The following is a 26,305-nucleotide window of genomic DNA, read 5'->3' on the forward strand; positions in this document are numbered from 1 at the left end:
GACTTATTCTTTGTAAGCCTAGTACTTATTCTATCGGTCTATTTTGCCGAACTGCTAAGTTACGAGGACATAACCAAACCAGTATCGATTGTCAAGCGATGTTGGGGGAACAAACACAGACACACAAACATATACACACACACATATATATATACATACATATATGCCACAGGCTTCTTTCAGTTTCCGTCTACCAAATCCACTCACAAGGCTTTGGTCGGCCCGAGGCTATAGTAGAAGACACTTCCCCAAGGGGCAACGCAGTGGGACTGAACCCGGAACCATGTGGTTGGTAAGCAAGCTACTTACCACACAGCCACTCCTACGCCTATGTGGAGAATTTGTGGATTGTTACATTGTTGTTACCCTGCTTCGTTATATACTTTATTATTACAACATGGTTATAATGTAAAAAAGTATTGTCATAACAATTGGTGATACAGCAGTATCTTTGTTAGAGACCAGCTCCTTCCTCAGAAGAAAAATTTAAATAATTAAAAGCAGAAGAGAGCATACATATATAAAAAGACGGGTCAAAATTTCTTCTCAAGTCAGAGGCCCATAAGGCAGGTTTCCTGGATCTGGTAGCAGATATATTCCCCCTTTGTACAGGATATCAGTCCTTCGCAGGATTACTCATATTTGTTAGTTGAGCAGACTGAAGTAATATGAAATGAAACGTTTTGTTCAAGAACGCAATGCCTCACCCAGTCCAGGAACTGAAACCACAATCTTAGGATAGTGAGTGCAAACACCCCAAACACTAAGCTATGGATCTACACCCCCCACCACACATACAGGGATTTTCATGCAAGAGTTTGAAGACGAGAGTTTAGGAACCAGATAGTATCCCCCATTTTGTAAGGCGGCGAGCTGGCAGAATCGTTAGCACACCGGGCGAAATGCTTAGTGGTATTTCGTCTGAGTTCAAATTCCACCGAGGTCGACTTTGCCTTTCATCCTTTTGAGGTCAATAAATTAAGTACCAGTTACGCACTGGGGTCGATGTAATCGACTTAACCACTTTGTCTGTCCTTGTTTGTCCCCTCTATGTTTAGCCCCTTGTGGGCAATAAAGAAATAAGTATCTCCCATTTCACTTGTTTTATTTTCATATATGCTGAAGTTTAGAACAAGATTTTCCAGAAACTTCCAATCATCTCTCCTCCTCCTCTCTTTACCATACCTTTAATCATCCTGGTGATTCACACATTCACGAATACATCCAATGTAGTCTTCTCTCCTTAAAAGAAAAGTAGGTTGTTATTCGAGTAAAATTTAGCTGCTGTTTCTAGCAAGACGAGCACCTACATGCATTCACTGGCAGATACTCATGGGAGGATATGAATGAAGGAAGACATAGATAGAAAGATGTGATGAAATATGAGGATGCTGGGCTTTCCAGGTGAGATAACACACGATTGAGACAAGTAGTGAAAATTGTTCCACAGAAGACCCATCAAACCTATACCAGCAATGAAAAAATAGCATATAAAAGGATGGTGATGATAGTGGTGATGATGATGGTAGTAGTGGAAGTAATGGTGATTATAAAACTATGATAGTGATGATGATAAAAATGATGATAGAAATGTTAACGGTGATCATGATGGGGATGGTGATGGTGGTGGAGGTTACGATGATTATAAAACAATCATAATTATTTGATAAAGATGATGATAATAATGACAAAAAAGATGATGATGATGATGATAATAATGACAATGTTGATAATGATAATGATGATGACTGTGATGATAGTGATGACAATGATGTTGAACTTACTGGAACTGGTTTGATGCGTGATATGTTTTTTTGCTTCAACTTCTCATTGATCTCCTTCCGCCTTTGATCAAAATCTGTTCCTCGTTCAAAAATATCTCGACAATAGGCCATATAATGATGTTCTAAGAGTTCAGCACATGTCAGTCGCTGCACTGGATCCATTGCAAGACAACTCTTTAAATAACACAAAAATGGAACAGATATAGAATTTTAAATAATTAAAATAACGTGTTAATGAAAAATTAGTAATTCTTTTTAGTTTTTTCAACCATTTTAGTTTTAGACAGGGTTAATATGCAGTTTAGAGTCATAAAAAGTGAAAGTAAATTGTAATGTAAAAGATGACAGTGAAATCCGATATTTTTATAAATACATGAATCAAAAACATCATCCATGTAAGAGCCCTAAAAGGAATTGGGTGTTTGATGCAACAGAAAGGGGTTGCAGGAAAATGCTACCTGATTGAGATTCCCAATTGTACATGTGAAGTACTTTGGCTCATCAAAATGCAATGGATATTACGAGGGGCAAATTTAATATTTCCTGGGTTAATCACCTAAGTTAGTTTAGGCATATATATATATATATATATATATATATGTGTGTATATATATATATGTATATATATATGTATATATATATATATATATATATATATATATATATATATATATATATAATATATATATATATATATATACCTAAACTAACATAGATAATTTGCAAATATTTGAAAATTTTCTCTGCTATGGGTAAAACACTGATATTCCTCCGTGTGTGAACTGATTGCGTCTGTTTATTTATTGATTCAAACATAAGGCCTTTTATGTTATAACTTGATCTGGCAGAAACAGGAATCCCTCAAATCATATCTTAGCATATTAAAATAATAAAAAAAAAAGGTAAGCCAAGTATATACTGTATTACTACAGCAGAATGCTTCTCCCAACTTTCTGAAAAATAAAAGTATTTTTTAAATGAAATTTTCTTCAAATACATTTTAGATATTGTAGGTTACAATTATATTGGAATTTTATAAAAAATTTTCTGATCAGAGGAGTATTGGGTAATTTATACACCTCAATTTTGTTTCATCATAACTTTCTAAAAAAAAAAATGCATTTATTAGTTGAGGCATGTGAATTATTCGAAATTCCTCTGCCCACTCTGAAAAAAGAGAAAAATCACATTGAACTCCAGTATAATCATAATTTACAGCATCTGAAACATATTTGTAGAAAACTTTCAATAAGAATATCTATTTTTCAAAAAGTTATAAGGAATGGCGGTGCCCCAGCATGACCACAGCTCGTGAGCTGAAACTAGATAAAATAAAATAAAATAAAAATAAAACAAATCAGCATGGGAGGCGAGGGGCACACTTCTGTAGTTATGCTGGATATACTATGGTCTTGGATATACGATGTCTGAAAGGAAACGGAATGGTTATGAATGGAAGTTCCTTTGATCATGGTATTATTTGATCTTTTCACCTGTACGATTTTCATTAAGAAAAAAAAAAAACTCGGAATTTTTGCGTGGAATCAAGTACCCTGACCTCCTGTTGCAAATCCCTTATTTTGTTCAGAAAAAAAGTGGGGGGGGGGGAAACTGGCCCTGCCCCCCCCCATTCCTGGAATCATTGGAAATTTTTTTTTTCATTGAATGAATTCTGGGTACTACCTAATATGTTACATAACCCTTTTTGGGGGGTCTGGAAAACGGGGTGGGGTGAGGTGGAAGACTCGGAAATTTCACCCCACCCCCACTGATCTTTTCACCTGCACGATTTTCACTAAGAAAAAAAAAAAACTCGGATTTTTTGCATGGAATCAAGTACCCTGACCTAATATGTTGCAAATCCCTTATTTTGTCCACTCTCTCTCACTCCTCCCTCCCTCTCCCCGCCTCTCTCCACACAAAAATGCAACTCATTTTGGCACCAAAAATTGGAAAGTTATTTTGCAATCTGGAATTATTACATCCAGTGATTTTAAGAGGTAGGAAAAAGATATTTTTGTTTTAATATTGGCAAAAGAATGCCTTAATATTATACTTTTACTTCGTTTCACACATACATGCAAAAACATACGTGTGTTTTTAAAGATGAATTTATCGTTTGTTATCTCTCCACACACTAACTTCAATAACCTCTGCATTTTCACTTATTCATTTTAAACATCTTTGAATTATGGCTAAAGAAAGAAATAGCAAAGAATATTTGAAAATGGGGGTGGGGGTGAAATTTCCGAGGCTTTCACCCCACTCCACCCCCTTTTCCGGACCGCCAAAAGGGTTTTGTAGCACATAAGGAGGGCACCGGAATTCATTCAACGAAAAAAAAAACAAATTTCCAAATTTCCGGGATATGGGGGTTCCGGTACCCACCTTTTTTTTCCGAACAAAAATAAGGGGTTCGCATTATATTAGGAGGTTGGGGTACTTGATTCCACGCAAAAAATCCGAGATTTTCTTAGTGAAAATCGTGCGGATGAAAAGACCAATGGGCGTGGGGGTGGGAGGGGAATTTCCGAAGCTTCTACCCCACCTCATTTCGTTTTCCAGACCACCCCCGTAAACGGGTTTTGTAGCATACTAGGAGGTCACGGGAATTCATTCAACGAAAAAAAAAAATTCCAATAATTCCGGGATATGGAGGAGGGTCTGGTCTCCCCCTTTTTTCCGAACAAAAATAAGGGATTTGCAGCATATTAGGGGGTCAGGGTACTTGATTCCTCGCAAAAAAATCCGAGTTATTATTTTTTTTTCTTAGTGAAAATCGTGTGGGTGAAAGGATCAAAATTTATCTTGATCGGGTCAATCAAGAATGACACGAAAACAGAAATTATTATACGAAGATCATTCCGACCCGGGAGATCCAGTATGTATCCACTGTGGTAAAAGCACAAAATAACAAAACAAAAAAAAAAGGTTTCCAAAAGTTTGTCCAGTAGAGTTATCTGCCCCTTAATGCGTCGTTTACACACATAAAACGAAACTGCTTTCTTTGAAAGCAAAATAAAATAATTTTGAAAAGTATATTAGATTACCACGAAGAAAAACAATACATAGCATTTCAGAGATACATATATATCTAACGAAGAGCTCTGATAAAAAAAAAACACATAAAAAAACAACAAAACACCAACGTAATATAAATCTTTTGTAATATTTTTACTCTTTCATTGTTTTGTTACTGTTAGAGTATTGATTTCTTCTAATCTGGTCCAGTAATATTGATTTGATTTCTAGTGATTATTTTCGATTATCTGTCAGCAATCAGTCAGTTCCTTGTCTGTTGTTACTTCATTTCTGATGTATTTCTATTCAAGGAGTGTCTTGCCGATTGATTTACCTTTCGTTATACAGTTTGTGTTTTGTTATGGACAGTTAGTAATTCACAGTTATCTCCTCTTGACTATAGCAGAATATTCATGTGGAAAGAACTCCCAACGAAGCCAGTCTCGCAGGAATAAGCTTTATATATATCATAAAGTTTAAAACATGGAAATAGTTAGCTAACCGGTTATCGTTCAATTAATTTCCTATCTATGAACCTGACGTCTTCAATTATGACCTATAATTTGATAATGGTTTCTAATTTAGAAAGAAACCCAGCAGTTTTGTGGGGCTGGAATTAGTCGATATGATGCCCCCCCCCCCAGCACTTGAATGATACTTAATTTTCTCGACTCAGAGAAATAAAAAGCTAAGTTGGCCTCGGCGGTCAGAACATAAAGAACCGGAATAAATACCTATTTCTTTATTACCCACAAGGGGCTAAACATAGAGGGGACAAACATGGACAGACATAGGTATTAAGTCGATTATATCGATCCCAGTGCTTAACTGGTACTTAATTTATCGACCCCGAAAGGATGAAAGGCAAAGTCGACCTCGGCGGAATTTGAACTCACAACGTAACGGCAGCCGAAATACCGCTAAGCATTTCGCCCGATGTGCTAACGATTCTGCTAGCTCGCCATACCACAAAGCATACTTTTTTTGTTCCTGAAGGCTCCAACGGTTCTACTCGCTCGCCACATTGATCTATGATTTAATAATCATTCCTACTATAGGCACAAAGCCTGAAATTTGGAGGGAGCGGGTAGTCGTTTACACTGACCCCCGGGCTTAATTGGTGTTTATCACATTGCCCCCACCTAAAGGATGAAAGGCAAAATCGACCACAGCAACATTTGAAGTCAGAATGTAAGATAGACGAAATACCTATTTCTTTACTACCCACAAGGGGCTAAACACAGAGAGGATAAACAAGGACAGACAAACGGATTAAGTCGATTATATCGATCCCAGTGCGTAACTGGTACTTATTTAATCGAAAAGGATGAAAGGCAAAGTCGACCTCGGCGGAATTTGAACTCGGAACGTAACGGCAGACGAAATACCGCTAAGCATTTCGCCCGGCGTGCTAAAATCTATGATTTAACATTGAACGGGCGGAGCAACTGTTCCTCAAGTCCCACACTCATGGGAAAAGAAAAGGTAGGGGAAATAAGAAGTACATAAATATATAAACAAATATCTTGGGGGAGGGGAAATGAAAGGAAAAATACTAAACTTTTCCTTTGTCGTGAGGTATGGAACTTCTAACGACAGTTACTCCAAAACGCCATTAAGGAAAAATATGGTCCAGACAGAAGGAAATTATCTGTTTTTAGGTAGATCTAGGTGTTATACAAACGGACCAAACCACATGGAAACTTCTGACTGGCACAAATTTAAATGGGATCAAAAAGGATCGAATGTTCACATACAGACAAACAACGTGTATCAGCTTCACCAATACCTAGCTCTACACCGTCGTCGATAGCCTGCTAGAAGTAGCAGCCTAATCTCCCTCAAACTACACATTATTGTCTTAGAAAAGGAAACATTGAATTTTGTATCGGGTAGGGTTTCTTGTTGAGAAGAAAAAATCAAAATATTTGTGGGTGAGATGCCTTTAGTTATAGGTCTATTCAGTGAGACAGGGCTAACCTAGAGCTAAGAGCTAAACTACTACTACTACTACTACTACTACTACTACAACAACAACAACAACACAACAACAACAACTTAAATACTGAGAAACTACCCTTATGTTAATAATTATCTAATTAGTGCTAGACTCAAACTTAAATCTAGGTGAGTTGTTTAAGAAGTAACATCTTAAAACTAAAAGGAATACATTGGACAAGGTGGTCCTAGATATACAGAAACCAAAATATTCACAGCCAGAATATCTTTGAGCTTAAATCTCTTTCACCAAAAGATGACCTGGAGTTAAATAATATTTTAGGATCTATCATAGTTTGTGACCTTTTGTCAGATGGGGGTGGGGGGGCTTCATATTTTCACAACAAATCATCAGCTATGAAGAACATAAAACAGCGAATTTAAAATCATCAAAGGCTGACACAACAAAACAAATTATACAGATACTTCGGACTGTTTTTTATAGTTGGTCTTTTACACATGCAATTCTTTACATATGTCATTCATATCTGCCAATGTACACATATCTACACATGGACATATAGGGTGCAGTGAATATATTGTCATCTAAATTATGCAAAAATGAAAATAACACTGACATCTCATTTTAACAGATATATTTACCAAAATTATATAAAAATATCTTGAAATACTAAAGAGTAAATTTATTCAATAAAATCGCCATTGGCTTCAACCATGGCCTCCAGACGTCTTTGTAATCACCTGCAAATCTTCTGGACAGTCTCCTTGTTTAAGTTGGTAAATGCTGCCATAATCCTTGTCTTCAATTCATCTTTGGTGTTACAAAGAGTTTTGTTGGTCTCTTGCTCAACTGCGCACCACACATAATAATCAAGGGGGTTGCAGTCTGGGGAGTTAGGTGGCCAGATGTTAGGGTGATGTGGTCGCAGAAATTGTCTGACAGCCATGGCTGGGTTCTCCTGCTTGTGTGACATGGTGCAGAGTGCTGTTGCCAGACATAGGGTCTTCTAGCAGGCACCCTCTTAGCCCAGGGCAACACTACCTCCTCCAGGCACTTGATGTAGGCCTCCATATTGAGTCTGAGGCCATGTGGAAAGATGAATGGAGGCATAACGTTGCCATTGCTAGTGCTCACTCCGAACACCATGATATTGACTGGATGTTTGATTTTTATCACTCTTGATACATGTTTTGGGGACTCAGATTAACACCTAACACTCTGAAATGTTTGTATCGGAGCTTCCAGCACAAATGCCAAGCAGTACAGAATGTCATTTCTAAATTTCTGGCAGAGTGGATTGTGTCATGGTGCTACCTTTCTCACAGATGGTGCCCAACTGACCCTACTATACTGTGTAGTCAACAAAATGAAAAAACAATGTGCATGCAAGAAATTAAAAATATAACATGGGGACAATTTATCCATCATACCCTGTACATTGCATTAGTTCATATGCATGTATGAATGAGCAAGTATAATTTTTCATTTGTAAGCAAGCATAAGCCCTTGCAAGCAATAATCTCTACTAACACTGAACTCTTACACACACACACACACACATATGCAATACACACACAAATGCACATACATTTACACCCGACCACACATAAACACACACACATGCACATATACATTTACACTCAATCACACGTGCATGCACACACAAACCCACACACACACACACACACGCATACACACACATCTTAAACTGCCATACAGCAAAAGGAGTGACTTACCTTTAAAAATGCAAGTGCTTGTGCACTAATAGAGGGAATTTTGTCTTCTAAAGTTTCCTGAAATTGTAATTTGTGCAAAAGCATAAAATATAATGGAAATACGAACAAACAAATGAAATAAATTGGTCATATAATATTAGTAAGATGGAAGTCTGAAACATTCCCTTCAGAGGGAAAATAATGTTTATTTTTGTATTTCTCTACTTTATTTACATTTGAAAAGTTTCCTCCTACTTTTTTGAATTGCAAAGTCTTTGATCAGATCCTCACAATTAATCTTAGGTAACACAATTGCATCTATACTTAGTAGAAATAAAGGCCTGCCAAATATTATTTTAGTAAATTTAAAGTGATTTCTTTTGTGCCATAAGCCATTTACCATTTCTGAAGTGCCCTCCTCCTTCCCTTGATGCCTTAAACACGTGTTTATTTTGCTTAATAATCCAGGGCTGCAGCCATGATCAAATTATTTTGTCTCTTTCAGTCAGTGTCTATCTAGGACTACCCTATCTAATCTGTCCTTTTATTCTTTAAGATGATAGGGTGTGAGTTGAAGATTTGGTTGCTATTTCTAGCAGGCTGTGTGTCCACATAAACCTTCAGCCATGTTTATGCTACAGGTGTTGACCTCCAGATGTTTAAACTGAACTGTGTTGACCTCTACAATCTACAAAAGTCAATAGTGTGAGCAGCCCTTCCTTCACCCCCACTAATTAATAAAAGAAACAATTAACCTACATATCTCATGGTTGCTTGGAAACAGCTCTAGCTGGTTTAAACCAGCCCAGACCAGGCCAAGAAAGAGATAGATAGGTAGATAGATAGATAGATAGCGAGAGAGAGAGAGAGAGAGAAGTGACCCTACTGAACACTGTCAGAATATGGTTCAAACTATCACCACTACAAACAAAGCCCTTACCATTGTCATCACCAAACCACCCACCTGCCTACATGCATACACACCACCTCCACTACCACTGCCGCTGCCACCCCCACCCCCACCAGTACCCATACTTCTATCCCATCCTCACAACTATTGCTGCCATATCCCCCCTCCCGACATATAAAACCCCACTACCTCTCACCCTAACATAACATGAAGTAAACTGTTTTTCTTAAGTCTAGTCCCCTACCCCAAGATGGGTATTGGCAGGGGAGAGAAACAGGAAGTCAGAGATAGATAGATAGATAAATACAGAGAGAGAGGGAGGTATAATTTATAATACTTAAAGTAGAACAAAATCATCATAACCACCACCAACACTGCCACCAAAACCACCACCACCACCACCATTTAGTATCTATGTTTCATGCTGGTTGGCAGGTTAGACTATTTGGCATGATCTGATAGGTCCAGGGGCTGCATTGCGCTTCATTGGTAGCTTCAGCATGATTTCTACATGGTTTCTACAGCTGGATGCCCTTCCTTATGTTAATCACTTTACAGCATGTATTGAGTACTTTTTGCATGTTACCAACACTACTACAGCTTGCAAGATTCGCAAACCATGGGGGGCAGCATATGGATGAGGAAAACTGCATAAAGAAGGGCTAAGCTCTTATTGTGGAAAATACCTGCTGAAGGGGTAGACCCACCAGGAAGATGTGGTATGAAGTAGTGAGAAAGGATCTTTGGATGCTGGACCTCACTGAGGAAATGACAAGAGACTGGGAGATGTGGCGATGATTTGCTGTACTTGATTAGACATGCTAAGTAAAATTGCCACCACCACCACCATCACCACTACCATCACCACCTCCAGCAGCAGCAGCACCACCACCTCCACCACCATCACCACCAGCCCCCCTCCTCCTCCACCATCACAACCACCGCCGCCGCCACCACCAGTACTCCTACTTCTATCCCATCTTCACTATTACTGCTGCCATACCCCCACTCCCCACTTTGTCCTTTCAGATACTGGTGCCACTTAAAAAGCATCCGTGGTGCTGGTGCTGCATTAATGCACCTGTGTCACTGCTGCATAAACACACCCATGACAGTAACATGTAAAAAGCACCCAGCATACATGTTAAGTGGTTGGCATTAAGAAGAGCATCAAGTTGTAGAAACCATATCACAACAGATAGTTGGAGTCCAGGACAACTCCTTGCTAGCCAGCGTCATGTCGAATTCTCAAACCCATGCCAGCATGGAGAGCAGACGTTAAACAGCGATGAGGAGAGGTTAAAGTTTGAGAGTAGGGACCAGAGCAGAGCAGGTTTCTTGTTGTGGAGGAGCAGCTTATATTTTTTTAGAAGAAAGAGTGGGAGTGATTGGGTGGAAGTGGAAAAAATAAGAATTGTGATGAGATATCAGGGCAGATCCTCATGGTGTGGAGTGGGTAAAAATGTGCGGGGTAGTGGTGGTGGTGGAGAGGAACAAGGATTGCGGGTGGATGGAGGTTGCAAAAGTGTAAGGCAGTGAGCTGGCAGAAATGTTAGCACACCGGGCGAAATGCTTAGCGGTATTTTGTCTGCTGTTACGTTCTGAGTTCAAATTCCGCTGAGGTCAACTTTGCCTTTCATCCTTTCGGGGTCGACAAATTAAGTACCAGTTACGCACTGGGGTCAATGTAATCGACTTAATCTGTTTGTCTGTCCTTGTTTGTCCCCTCTGTGTCTAGCCCCTTGTGGGCAGTAAAGAAATAGGTATTTTGTCTGCTGCTATGTTCTGTCAAGGTCGACTTTGCCTTTTATCCTTTTGGGGTTGATAAATTAAGTACCAGTTACGCACTGGGGTTGATAAAATCGACTTAATCCGTTTGTCTATCCTTGTTTGTCCCCTCTGTGTGTAGCCCCTCGTGGGCAGTAAAGAAATAAGAGTATATGGGGGAGTGGGAGAGGAGAGGGGAGGTGGGTGACAACTGTAAAGATTTGGATGAGTTGAAGGGTAGGTGTAGGGAATGGTGAATAAAGAGTGTAGGTGATGATCAATTAAGCATGAATTGGAAGAAATAGGTAGGGTGGCGGAGATATCCGACAGTGCAGAAAGGAGGAAACACAGAGAGAGAGAAAGGGGAGTTGACACATGGTTGGGTAAGTTACAGGAGTGGAGAATGTGTGATCAGTGTAAAATGTGGGTGGAGAAAACAGTATTAATGGATGAAGGTGCAGGAGTGGCTGTGTGGTAAGTAGCTTGCTTACCAACCACATGGTTCCGGGTTCAGTCCCACTGCGTGGCACCTTGGGCAAGCGTCTTCTACTATAGCCTCGGGCTGACCAAAGCCTTGTGAGTGGATTTGGTAGGTGGAAACTGAAAGAAGCCCGTCGTATATATGCATGTGTGTGTGTTTGTCCCCCTAGCATTGCTTGACAACCAATGCTGGTGTGTTTATGTCCCCGTCACTTAGTGGTTCAGCAAAAAGAGACCGATAGAATAAGTACTGGGCTTACAAAGAATAAGTCCCGGGGTCCAGTTGCTCGATTAAAGGTGGATCTCCACCATGGCCGCGGTCAAATGACTGAAACAAGTAAAAGAGTAAAGGTTGGGTAACAAGTGCAATGGTTTCTGGTGGTAATAGAAATAAGTGGTATCAAGGGTGAGCTGGAGTTAGAATGATGATAGACAGTGAGGGTGTCTTGAGGAAGAAATTGGGTGAAGGGTCCAGTATGTGTGTGTGTGTGTGTGCATGTTGTGAGTATGTATGTAGAGGAGTGTGTTGTGTGTATATATGTAGAGGTGTTTGTATAAGAAGTATGTATGAAGAAGTTTGAATGTGTGTGTGTGTGTTTCAAGTGTGTGTGTGTGTTACAAGTGTGTGTGTGTGTGTGAGTGTTTATATGCATCTAAAGCTGTGTGTCATATGCATGTATACAGAGGTATGTGTGTGAGTATGTAGAAATGTGTGCATTGTATGTATGTGTATATATATACATATACATGTGTGTGTGTGTATATATATATATATATATATATATATATATATATATATATATATATATATATATATGTGTGTGTGTGTGTGTGTGTGCAGAGCAGTGAAGTGCCTATTGTTTCTTTAAGAAAAGAGAAATAAACATATCTTGTATTGCTAAGTTGAGATAAGAGGACTAAGTACGAGAGTGTTTTCTTTAGGATTATATATCTTTGGCATTTCCCCTCTCTGTCTGTCTGTTTGTCTATCCATCTATCTACATGCACACACACACACACTCATACATACACACTCATACATACACACTCATACACACACACACACATACACGCATACATACATACATATGTTTATATTTTGAGTTATATTAAAAGCAGTTTCTGAGTTAAACTGAAGGATTATTCAGTACTTCTTTGTAGAGTATGTACAGTGACTGCAATGTTTCAATCAGTTAGCCTTCATCAGACAGTCATATGAAGAATAACAGGCCAAAACTTCAAAGTCAGTCACCACACATCTTGAAAAAATATAAAATAAAATAAAATAATATAATATAGGTGCAGGAGTGGCTGTGTGGTAAGTAGCCTGTTAACCAACCACATGGTTCCGGGTTCAGTCCCACTGCGTGGCATCTTGGGCAAGTGTCTTCTGCTATAGCCCCGGGCTGACCAATGCCTTGTGAGTGGATTTGGTAGACAGAAACTGAAAGAAGCCCATCGTATATATGTATATATGTATGTTTGTGTGTCTGTGTTTGTCCCCCTAGCATTGCTTGACAACCGATGCTGGTGTGTTTACGTCCCCGTAACTTAGCTGTTCGGCATAAGAGACCGATAGAATAAGTACTGGGCTTACAAAGAATAAGTTCCGGGGTCGATTTGCTCGACTAAAGGCAGTGCTCCAGCATGGCCGCAGTCAAATGACTGAAACAAGTAAAAGAGAGTAATATAGGCGTAGGAATGGCTGTATGGTAAGTAGCTTGCTTACCAATCACATGGTTCCGGGTTCAGTCCCACTGCATGGCACCTTGGGCAAGTGTCTTTTACTATAGCCTTGGGCTGACCAAAGCCTTGTGAATGGATTTGGTAGACGGAAACTGAAAGAAGCCCGTCGTATATATGTATATATATGTATGTGTGTGTTTGTGTGTCTGTGTTTGTCCCCCTAGCATTGCTTGACAACCGATGCTGGTGTGTTTATGACCCCGTAACTCAGCAGTTCGGCAAAAGAGACTGATAGAATAAGTACTGGGCTTACAAAAGAACAAGTCCCGGGGTCGAGTTGCTCGATTAAAGGCGGTGCTCCAGCATGGCCGCAGTCAAATGACTGAAACAGGTAAAAGAGTAAAAAAGAGAGTAAATGAGTATATATATATATATATATGGCTGTGTGGTAAGTAGCTTGCTTACCAACCACATGGTTCCGGGTTCAGTCCCACTGTGTGGCACCTTGGGCAAGTGTCTTCTACTAAAGCCTCAGCCCGACCAAAGCCTTGTGAGTGGATTTGGTAGATGGAAACTGAAAGAAGCCCGTCGTATATATTATATATATATATATATATATATATATATATGTATGTGTGTGTGTGTATATATGTTTGTGTGTCTGTGTTTGTCCCCACAACATTGCTTGACAACTGATGCTGGTGTGTTTACGTCCCTATAACTTAGCAGTTCGGCAAAAAGAGACCGATATAATAAGTACTAGGCTTACAAAGAATAATTCCTGGGGTCGATTTGCTCGATTAAAAAGGCAGTGCTCCAGCATGGCTACAGTCAAATGACTGAAACAAGTAAAAGAGTAAACCAAGTGAAATCATAGTTGTGACTGATGCCAGTGTCACGTAAATGGCACTTGTGCTGGTAACATAAAAAAGCACCCATGACGCACTTGGAGTGGTTAGCATTAGGAAAGGCAACCAGCCATAGAAACCATGCCAAACCAGAGTGGAACCTGGTACAGCCCTCCAGTTTACCTGTTTCAATCAAACCATCTAACCCATGCCAGCAAGGAAAGCAGATGCTAAATGATGATGATGATGATGATGATGATGATGATGATGAGGTGCAGGTATGGCTGTGTGGTAAGAAGCTTGCTTTCCAACCATGTGGTTTCAGGTTCAGTCATACAGCATGGCACCTTAGGCAAGTGTCTTCTACTATAGCCTCCTCATTTTTCTCTCCCTTTTTACTCCCTTGTTTCTATTCTTCCCCATCCTCCTCCTCCTCCTCCTTCACCCCCATTCTTGTCTCCTTTTCTCCCCACCCCTTCTTCTCATATCGAACCCTCTCCCCTTACCTTTTCCCTTCCCTCCCCACCTCATCTGATTTATTAAAAACCAAAACATAATCGCAATCAGTGCAGACATAAAAAGAAAAGTAGTTGTGTGCCACTTACAACTTGGTCTGGTTCCGGTATGCAAGAACCCTTGAAAAAGCTGTTATTACTGAAGATTTCTTTATGTCGAGGAATCAGGTCACCTGAGGAAAAGAAAAAAGCATAGGAACAGGTGAACCAGTTATGAAGCATAGAAGCAAGACTGGGTTTTGGTCATTACCAGGATGGCATGGTGACAGACAGGAATTATAGGATCTCATAATAACCTCCTTTCCCTCTTACCATGCTTACAATATTTGACTGAATATAAGTAATTTTTTAAACTAAACTGTATGGAAAAAAAAAAGTATGTTTACTACTATCCCCCCCCCCCCCCCCCACTACTACTAATAATAATTGCGAAAGGATGAAAGGCAAAGTTGATCTTGGTGGAATTTGAACTCAGAATATTTATACACGTGAAATGCCACTAAACACTTTGCCTGGCAATATTAAATATATATATATATATAATTGATGATGGTTGCTTCATCTTGACAGATGATAGCTGTCCCATCAATGCACACACTACATCCCATCACACAACACAATCTCTCCGTTGATGAGTCCTTAGATGACTTTTAAGACCAGCTGCTGACTGACAGGGTTTAAAACACAAGTGACAGATATTCTACAAGTTTCTTCTATAACTTTGGAATCTGATTCTGAAGGAATTTTTTTGTGAACTAGCATATGTCTTTTAAGTTCAGGTATTGTCTTACAAACATAGACACACACACATAAATATATATCATATTATATCATATATTATTTCATAATAGAACTGCTGCTAAACAACACGAGGGACAGAAATGTGAGAATTACCTAAAGTTTTCTTAATCAGGTACAACTGGTCAACATCTGAAAATCCTGGCCAAAGAGCTTGTCCAGTCAGAAGTTCAGCAAAAACACAACCAATGGCCCAAACATCGACTGGAGGTCCATATTGTGTGTCACCAACCAAAAGCTCTGGTCCACGGTACCATCGGGTTGCTACATAGTCAGTATATTCATCTCCAGGACCTGCTGAGATAAAATAAAATTAAAAGGGTCTAAAATAAAGAAAAACAATTTCATTTATTTTCATTTTTGCATTGAAAAGTCACATCTTTTTTTTTATTTTGTTTTCTTGTATATTTGACCACCTGTATAAAATTTAGTGTATACAGGAAAGGTCATAGTTTTTGATGAACTTCCAAACAGCTTTCATCTACCTGATTCACTTACAAGGCATAAGTTGGCTTGGGGGAGAGAAGACACTTGCCCAAAGTCAATCAATTTCTTGTGAGTGAATTTCGAAGATAGAAACTGTGTGAAAGGCCATCATATATATATATATATATTTACACATGCACACATATACTTTTATTTTTTTACTTGTTTTAGTCATTTGACTGTAGCGTTGCTGTGCACTGCCTTTAGTCAAAGAAATTTACCCCAGGACTTATTCTTTGTAAGCCTAGTGCTTATTCTATTGGTCTCTTTTGCTGAGCCACTAAGTTTTGGGGATGTAAACACACCAACATCAGTTGTCAAACAATGGTGTGAGGACAAACACAGACACAGCAGCCCGCTTACCCTCCTCTCTCTTTCTTTTTTTTCTTTTACATTTATATCTGTGGTATCAATAATGCTTACACCCACAGCGCTCATAATGCTTATATTGATGCTTATATTTACAACACCCCAAACACTTACCCCCCCCCCACCACCAGTAGAGGCAACGACCAACCTTTCAGGTGCTGAATAACATCTCTCCTTCCTGTGTTACCTCCCATATCTCTATCCCAGTTTTCAGAGTTAGTACTGCAAATGTAGGCACATTGAAATGTAGGTCTAGCGAGATTGTAGAGATGCTTAAATGGAGACATGTTGATGTATGCTGCATACAAGAGGTAAGATGGAGAGGAGCTTCAGCCAGAGTCCTCACAGGGAGAGCATATAGATATAAACTCTTCTAGGAAGGTGATAGTGATGGAATAGGGGTGTGGGCATACTTCTTGCAGAGAAATGGGCAGTCATAGAGGTAGTGAGGGTGTACAATAGAATATTTAAACTCAGGCTAGTCTTGCAGAATGGTATAGCTATAATTATTCAACATTGGTGGCATGGAGAGCGGAGGCTGGTATGCATGGGTGGCTGCTTGTCTTTCATAAACAAGCTTGCTTGGACTTGTGCCTTGGAGAATTTTCTAGGGGCTGAGGCAAGGGAGCTTTACCCTTAAAATGAATGTAAATTACGTTATGGTTATTTTGCTAACAGCTTTGTCCCCTCTCAAATTTATTTTAAAAAATTTATTGAAATATTCTGTGCTTCAGTATGGCTTTTAAATGTGCTGGCTGAGACAAAGTAAAATAAGAAAGAAAGTAGTGAGAAAGAAAGGAATGATGGAAGAAAAAGAAAGAAAGGAAGGAAGAAAGAATAGAGAATGAATAAAGAAAACAGAAAGAAATAACTAAAGAATGAAAGAAGAAAGAAATAATGAAAGATGAAAAAGAAAGAATAAAAAAATGAAAAAGAAATCAGAAAGAATGTAAAAAAGAAAGAAGAATAAATATTAAATGAAAGAATAATAAATATATAAAAGAAAGAAAGAATTAAAAAATTAAAGAAAGAAAGAATAAAAGAATTAAAGAAAGAAAATAGAAAAGAAAAAAACCAATGAATAAAAATGATTAAAAACAGAAAAAAAAAAGAATAAATAAAGAATAAGGAAAAGAAAGGAAGAAGAAAAGAAAGAACTTCAGCAGTCTGTTATTGTTTGAAAAATGTTCATAGAATTAGCCACTATCATTGTTGAATGTAGTTTTAATTGGTCTTCAGGGCCATTTTAATTATGACTTTGTTAATTGGTAGCATTATGAAAATATTTAACACTTTTACAATAGAATGTCATATTTCTATTTACATATCAACTAATTATTTCAACTAATTGATTGAATATGAAGTCTAGTTTATGAAAAATTTTAAATGAATTAGTTGGACTAGGAGGAAGGGGGCTGTATGCAATGCATGGCATTTGCATGACATTTGCAGCTCGTTACATGCTAACGAGATTGATGCACGCTGATTTCCATTCTGAACTTTATTTGCAGGTCATTAGGTCTATTAAAAAAAAACAAACCAAAACCAGAAAAATCAAAAAAATTCCCAAACAAACAAACATACATGAGAATGGAAGGGAAAACAGTGGGTACTCCTAGCTTTATGCTACAAACTTACTGTTTTACTCTTTTACTTGTTTCAGTCATTTGAATGTGGCCATGCTGGAGCACCACCTTTAGTCGAGCAAATTGACCCCAGGACTTATTCTTTGTAAGCCTAGTACTTATTCTATCAGTCTTTTTTGCCAAACTATTAAGCTACGGGGACGTAAACACACCAGCATCAGTTGTCAAGCGATGTTGTGGGGACAAACACAGGCACACAAACATATACACACACATACATATATATATATACATATATGCGACAGGCTTCCTTCAGTTTCTGTCTACCAAATCCACTCACAATGCTTTAGTCAGCCCAAGGTGCCACACAGTGGGAATGAACCCGGCACCACGTGGTTGGTAAGCAAGCTACTTACCACACAGCCACTCTTGGTAATCATACTACTACTATAAATAATAATAATGGTTTCAAATTTTGGCATAAAGCCATCAACTTCAGGCGATGGGGTAAGTTAATTACATTGACCTCAGTGCTCAATTGGTACTTATTTTATTGACCCCAAAAGAATGAAAGGCAAAGTCAACATTGGTAGATTTGAACTCAGAATGTGAAGCATTTTGCCCAGTGTGCTAACAATTCTGCCACCTCGCCACCTTAATTATTATTATTATTATTATAATAATAAGCTTTTCTATAATAGGCAGAAGGCTTGAAATTGTGGGAGAGGAGGATACTTAATTACATTGATCTTAGTGTTTGACTGATACTTATTTCATCAACACCAAAAAGATGAAAAGCAAGTTGATCTCAGCGGACTTTGAGTTCAGAACAGATGTAATGCCACTAAGCATTTTGTCTAGCATACTAATGACTCTGCCACTTCATTGTCTTAGTAATAATAATAATAATAATAATAATAATAATAATAAATAATAATGATAATAATAATAAGTGCCCTGATGCAATACTAGGCAATGGCTCTCATGGCTGCTGATCTTAACTGATTGGAAGTGTTATCATGTACATGTTTTGTCTTGGTATAAAAGATGGGCTACAGCAAATATTCTGCTCAATACCACAGATTTGCTTGTCAGTTGTTTGACCTTAAGCAGTTGAGCATGTCCCTTAGTGACTGATGATATGTGCATCTCTAATCACGAGCAGAAGTAGTGGGGGAGCATCATAGCCATGTATTGAGAGGGATTCTTTGGGGTTTGAATAATTCACCTCTGGAGACATGGGTGTTTTGTTCGACAACCATTATTCAGGGACCTTTTGAGCGGGATGGGTTACTCGACCAGAAGAAAATTCTAACTGGGCCCCACCTGCAAGGTCATGTGCTGTTTATTTTGATATGAGATCACCATGTCTCGCACATATAGTTGTGATGCTAGTGCCTGGTGTACCCTTATCAGATGGGTAGTCATGATGGGTATATTGGGCTTCATATATTTTACCCCAGTGTCACTTTGATGGCATGCACTGCTCTCTCACTCAATAATAATAATAATAATAATAATAATAATAATAATATAATAATAATAATAGTTTTCAATTCATAGTAATTTTTGATTTAGGCTTAAAGTTAGCAATTTTGAGGGGTGGGTGTTAGTAGATAATATTAACCCCAGTACTTGACAGCTACTTTATTTTATTGACCCCCAGAAGATGAAAGTTGACCTCAGCAGGATTCGGAGTCAAAACATAAAGTGCTTGATGAAATACCACAAGGAATTTTTTTCTGACACTTTAACAATTCTGCCATTCCACAAAGGAGTGGATAAGGTACAAGAATAGTTTACAAAAAGTGTATGTGGATGTGTGCTGTATGTTTGTGTATTTGGTGGTGGTGGTGGTGGTGGTGGTGGTGGGTTATTTGTTTACAGATTCAATAAATAAATAAAGAGAAATGGAAAAAAATGAGTTGCCATTGGCAACAGCTACTCACTAAGAACTCTGGCAAATCCAAAGTCACATAGTTTCACATGTCCTTGTTTGTTGACCAATATATTTTCCGGTTTCACATCTCGGTGGATGCACTAACACGAAAGGTGGGAAAAAACAAGGAGACAATGAGAACAGGTTAGATTTGGGATGGTGTGTGGTTGTGGCGGTGGTGCTGGTGGGGGGAGGAGATATTGATGTTGCAATTGTTATTATACCTATTTCTTTACTACCCACAAGGGGCTAAACACAGAGGGGACAAACAAGGACAGACAAACGGATTAAGTCGATTACATCGACCCCAGTGCATAACTGGTACTTATTTAATCAACCCCGAAAGGATGAAAGGCAAAGTCGACCTCGGCGGAATTTGAACTCAGAACGTCAAAACAGACGAAATACTGTTAAGCATTTCGCCCGGCGTGCCAACGTTTCTACCAGCTCGCCGCCTTAAATTGTTATTATACTACCCAAGTTCATCTACCTCTGCAGTAATCAAGCAGATCTGTGATCAAAGGTGTTCCAGCCATGACCATTCCATCATATTTTTTTTTCAATGTGCAAGCTTCTCAGAACCACATTATTCACCATACTATTTTGTTGATAATACATGGCATGATTTTGAGAGAAATTTGGTTGCAATTTCTAGGAGGTCAAATTGTTACGTAAGGGCTTCCTTGATAGTTCATGTTGATGAATTTATTTGCCAATACAATGGTGATGAGAATCAATAATCAAGAAACAATACTATCATCAATGTCATTGCTGTCAGTAGCAGTGGTAGTATTGATACTTAGTTATTGATCAGCTTGATTGAGTGGCTCTATAATCAAATGTGTTCCAACTGTGAGCATTCCATCTTCATTTTTAGCATAAAATAGTGTCTCTAGGATTTGTTTTTGAGTTAGGTCTGAAGGAGATTTGACTGCTATTTGTAGCATGTTAAATGTCCTCATAGTAGGGGGTGTACATGAGTGTAATGAGTTCTGCTATGTGTATGTATACATGGATAACACACAAACACACACACAGGTACTTATAGTTAATCTTTTCTACTCTAGGCCCAAAGCCTGAAATTTTTGGGGAGGGGGCCAGTCGATTAGATCGACCCCAGAATACAACTGCTACTTAATTTATCGACCTTGAAAGGATGTAAGGCAAAGTCGACCTCGATGGAATTTGAACTCAGAATGTAAGGACAGACGAAATACTGCCAAGCATTTCACCTGGCTTTCTAATGTTTCTTATTTCTTTATTACCCACAAGGGGCTAAACATAGAGGGGACAGACAAGGACAGGCAAAGGGATTAAGTCGATTACATCGACCCCAGTGCATAACTTTTACTTATTTAATTGACCCCGAAAGGATGAAAGCCAAAGTTGACCTCGGTGGAATTTTAACTCAGAACGTAGCGGCAGACGAAAGACAGACGAAATACCACCAAGCATTTTGCCTGGTGTTCTACCATTTCTGCCAGCTCACCACCTTTGCACACATATTTATTGTCATCATCATCTAATATCTGTCTTCCGTGCTAGCATGGGTTGGATGGGTTTACAGGATCCGATGATCATGAGGACCATGTTGACTTCCAATGTCTGCTTTGGCATGCTTTCTTTGGTTAGGTGTCCTTCCTAATGACAACCACTTTACCAAGTTGGGTGGAACTTTATGTGGTGCCAGTACTAGTGAAATTGCCATGTTGCTTGCAAGACACACACGCATACATATGCGCATGTGTGTGTATGTGTGTGTGTGCGTGCACGTGTGTGTGTATGTATGTGTGTGTGTGTGTGTGTAAGTGAGTGTGACTTGTGTATGTTTGTATGTACACAAGTGTGAGTGTAAGTATGCGTGGAGGAGTGAGAAAAAGAAACAGGTTGCTTGACCAGTGGTCACTTGATGGTGGTTGTGGTGATGATGTGTGTGTCTAATCCAATGTGTGTGTGTGTGTGAATTAGAAATATGATCAAACTTTTTATTGCAGAGTAAGGGAGTTGGATCAAGAATCAAGTTGTTAAGTGGAAAGTGACGTGTTGGATGAAGAGAGGTGTTGAGTGGAGAGCAAGGGTGTTGACTGGAGAGTGAGGTGTTGTATAGAGAGTGAGGAAGTTGGGTGGAGAGTTGAATTAAAACAAAAACAATAATAATAAATATGTCCAACTTTGACTCATAAAAAAAATAATAAATGTTTCCTTCTCAAGCCAGGCCCCAGTTTCCCAGTTTCAATGGTGTATATATTCCCCACCTGGATGGGAAGCCGGTCCTTTGAAGGGTTATTCATTTTGCCAGCTGTGTAGACTGGAGCAAAGTGAAATGAGGTGTTTTGCTCAAGAACACAATGCTCAGTCCAGGAATTGAAACCACAATCTTACGATCATGAGTCTAACACCCTAACCATTAAGCCATGTGCTTCCACTAACTTTGATACAAGGACAAAGATATTTTTTTTTGTTGGGGGAATACAAAGAGGGAAATAGTAATTGAATTCAATACTTGAGCGGTACTTCATTTTTGCTTTTAGTTGAAAAGGAAGAAAATCAAAGTCAACATTATTAGGATTTGAACTTGGAATGGAAAATGGCTAAAACTAAATATTGCAAGGCATTTTGTCTGACATTCTAGCGATAGTGTCACTGACTACTATTACTACTACTGCTGTGGATGATGATGATGATGATGATGACGATGACAATGACGTGGAAGAGGAGGAGGAGGAGGGCATCTAATATTGGCTCAGGGTCAGAAATTTGAACTCCTTTGTTACCATATTTCTCTTGAAATATATTGGCTTTGTTTCAACTAATTTTGAAAGTAATGAAGAATTTTATAAGTTGCAGCAATATCAAAGGAAGGCTAACACATAAGAGGTGCAGCAATATCAAAGGAAGGCTAACTGGGAGCTAGAGTAATGTTACTCGATAGAGTGTGTAACTTGAAAATCAGAGAGGCACTCTTGGTAGAGCTGTGACTTCTCACAGTTGAGAGATCATGGCTCCAAAACTATGGACATGTGGGAAGAAAGTCCCAGGAAAAAATTGTTGTAAAGGTTTTATGAGCAAAACCAACCATCAGGAGGCTCAGGGATTGATCACAAGCAAGATTATTGGATAATAGTTATAAGTTCAGTTGGTCATGCTTAGACTCAGCTGGATCAATTGAAGACAATTGCCCTGTTTCTGACAGGACCTGGTGGAAGGCGTGCTTGAGGACTCTTCCCCCATGACCTTTTCAGGAATAAGTGGGCAAAGAAGATGAGATGAGATGTACCTGTATATAAAGACACAGCAAAACTGTTCTGAGAGAGCAGCTAGGTACTGAATATCAGTCAACGTGTGCAAGAAAGATGAGTGCAATGATATTACAGATGTGTATGGTGGCACTCAGAGTGGTTGGCATCAGGAAGGGCATCCAGCTGTAGTTAGTTAGTTAGTTAGTTAATTTGGCTCAAAAGCAAATAGCAAGGCCATGTAGGGGGACATGGTGTTAAGTACAGGGTGGTGTTCATGTAAAGAGTTCAGGCCACTTGAGGTCAAGGGAGGCTTTGAACAAAGCGGTCGTCGGCATCTTCACCATCTCGTCTGGCAGCTTGTTCCACGGATCCGCAACCCGGACGGAGAAAGCTCCTCTCCTTCGATTGAGATGAAATCGTCGCAGGTAGAGCTTTTCGGAATGACCCCGCAGCCGACGCTCTGGAGCAGGAGTGAAGAACAGCTCTTTCGAGAGGTTACACTTTCCGCTTATGATGTTGTGGGCGAGAATGAGATCACCACGGCGGCAGCGTTTTTCAAGAGAATAAAGGTCGAGCGTCCTCAGCCTTTCATCGTAGGACAAATTTTTGAGACCATGAACCATGCGGGTAGCCAGCTTCTGGACTCTTTCGAGATGCTGTATGTCTTTGAGGAGATAAGGAGAAGAGGCTTGAATCCCGTACTCCAATATGGGTCTCACCAGCGTGACATAGAGTGGTAGGAATATGGCTGCTGTGAGCATTCCGAATGACCGTCGAATCAAGAACAGAATTCCACGTGCTTTGTTGGCAGCATGGACGCACTGGGCCGAAGGCGAAAAGGAGGAATCCACCAAGATACCCAGGTCCTTTACCTGATCGGTCCTCTCCAGCAGCAGACGACCCGGCTCGAAATCAAGTTGAGTTGCAGGAGGAGAGCCAACAGGCAGATGACAGCACTTTGACACGTTCAGACACAGGTCCCATTCATTAGACCACCTTCAAATTTGGTGGAGGCATCGACGAAGATCCTCTATATCACCGCGAGGAGCGACCAGTTTGACATTGTCAGCAAATAGAAGGGTGTGTTGCGTGAGGTCATCGGGCAAGTCATTTATGAAGACTAAGAACAATAAGGGCCCAAGCACTGAACCTTGAGGCACGCCACTGCTCGCACTGGAGACGTCGGACCGCGAACCATTAACTTGGACTTGGAGGGAGCGATCTGAGAGGAAGGCACCAACCCATCGTACAATATCCGGATGGAAACTATATGCTTGAAGCTTGACAAGTAATAGGCGGTGGTTTACCGAGTCAAAAGCTTTGGCAAAGTCCAATAAAACGATGTCAACAGCATCACTATCATCAAAGGATGCGCGTCACCAATTCTTCCATTACCAGTAAGTTGGTCAAGCATGATCTCTTCGGCACGAAGCCGTGTTGGGAATCAGAGATAGAGGCTGTGTTTTGGAGGTGGAGCATCATACTTTTCTTAAGGATGGTTTCGAACATCTTGCTGATTATTGATGTAAGGGAAACCGGTGGTAGTTAAGCAGGTCTTCGCGGCTCCCGAAACCATGCCAAATCAGGGTAGAGTCTGGTACAGCCTTCTAGCTTGCCAGCCCTGGTCAAACTGTCCAACTCAAGCCAGCATGGACGACGGATGTTAAATGATGATGATGATGATGATGATGCTGATGATGCTGATGATGATGATGGTGGGGGGTGGGGGGGTGATGATGATGATGATGATGATGAATGAATGAATGCTGGGTTACAAAGTGTTGGTGATGGAGAGTACACAAGGAAAGGAACCTCTAGAATGACACAGGATCAAATCTCTATAAGTTTAGTTTCACTTGCAGTTGCAGGTGGGTTGGTATCAAGTGGGTTATGAAAGAAACCTGTGCTTCTATATATCTTGAGAGACCATGGACCACAGATTGACACCTGAAAAGTTCCATTCCTTGATGTTAGTATGGGTAAAGTTCTATCAATTGCACTCCCCCCCTCTACATAACACATTTGCAACATTGAGTCAGTGTGAGAACCAACCCTTGATAATTCAACCTGCTGTAAGGTATATTTACACTAAGTTTAACTAAGTGGCTTACCTTATGTTGATGACAGAAATTTACAGCTTTCAATGTTTGGTAAATGATTTTCTTCACTTGGTTTTCAGCCACTCTGTAAATATGAATATAAGTATGAGATATACATACACTTCTACATACAATCACGCACAATGTTGTATCTATTTAGTGTTGGGAAGTATCTTAATTGGATATACAACACAGTGTAAATGAAAAGAAAGAACTGAAATAAATTTAAATATTATAAAGCCTCACTGTAGGTTAAATAACAATGTAAACACATTCTTTCTATACTATTGATGTGAGGAAAAAACAGAATTTGTTGAGGCAGATTTTCTATGGCTGAATGTCCTTCCTGTCAACAATCTTCATTTGTTTCCAAGCACGGTAATATTTCCCAATATGGAAGACTGGAAATTAGTGACACTTATTATAAAACAAGGACATTCATTTACGACTATCATGCGATTGTAAAGGCACACACACACACATGTATGTACATAATTTCTCTTGTTTGAAACTAGATCTCAAAGGACATATAAAGCTACAAAAATTATAGCATGTAAATATCAGGTTGAAAAAACCCTTTTGTACAGAAAAAGTTGAAGGCTGCCCATGGGTCTTGAACCCACATCTCTTGTAGACATGACAGGCTGTCTACCATTAGACCAAAGTAATCCTTCAAGTTTCACTATCCATTTTAGAAAGTTTATTCTTACCTGTGAGAATTGTATGTTGTTGGCATCATAAGAACTTATAAACTTTCAAGAGAAATTGAAAGGAATTAAATGTATCCTTCATTTTTTTTAAGATAGTACAATGTGAATTCAGGTACTTTGGTTGCTATTTTTAGCAAGTTGATTGACCACATAAAATCTCTTTTATTGGCTCAAGAAACTCTTTGTGACCAACACAGGTAACAGCTTCTGAACTTTTCATAATTATTTCATATACAGAAAATATAATTTTATTAAGGCAGCGAGCTGGCAGAAATGTTAGCACACCGGGTGAAATGCTTAGCAGTATTTCATCTGCTGCTACATTCTGAGTTCAAATTCCTCCAAGGTCGACTTTGCCTTTCATCCTTTCAGGGTCAATTAAATAAGTACCAG

General features: G+C 39.3%; 1 protein-coding gene and 1 long non-coding RNA gene across 4 annotated transcripts in view; one reads left to right on the forward strand and one right to left on the reverse strand.

The window, feature by feature from the left end:
• The window catches only part of LOC115217403 (cyclin-dependent kinase-like 4), a 92,274-nt gene that overhangs the window by 15,641 nt on the left and 50,328 nt on the right, over nt 1-26,305 (reverse strand). For 2 of the 3 annotated variants that reach the window (XM_029787090.2, XM_029787093.2), the window contains exons 4-9: nt 25,215-25,287; nt 19,875-19,965; nt 15,581-15,781; nt 14,777-14,859; nt 8,502-8,558; nt 1,785-1,958 (exon numbers count right to left, since the gene is read on the reverse strand). In XM_029787090.2, the coding sequence (XP_029642950.1) occupies nt 1,785-1,958; nt 8,502-8,558; nt 14,777-14,859; nt 15,581-15,781; nt 19,875-19,965; nt 25,215-25,287 (679 nt within the window). The remainder of the gene's footprint in view (nt 1-1,784; nt 1,959-8,501; nt 8,559-14,776; nt 14,860-15,580; nt 15,782-19,874; nt 19,966-25,214; nt 25,288-26,305) is intronic. The other variant, XM_029787091.2, reaches the window with a different exon arrangement.
• On the forward strand, nt 5,268-25,497 carry LOC118765388. The gene is made up of 3 exons (XR_005001244.1): nt 5,268-5,279; nt 8,986-8,988; nt 25,411-25,497. It is a non-coding gene; the product is annotated as an uncharacterized LOC118765388 (long non-coding RNA).

Source organism: Octopus sinensis, linkage group LG11, assembly GCF_006345805.1.
Source record: "Octopus sinensis linkage group LG11, ASM634580v1, whole genome shotgun sequence".
In the NCBI taxonomy this organism is placed as follows: domain Eukaryota; kingdom Metazoa; phylum Mollusca; class Cephalopoda; order Octopoda; family Octopodidae; genus Octopus; species Octopus sinensis.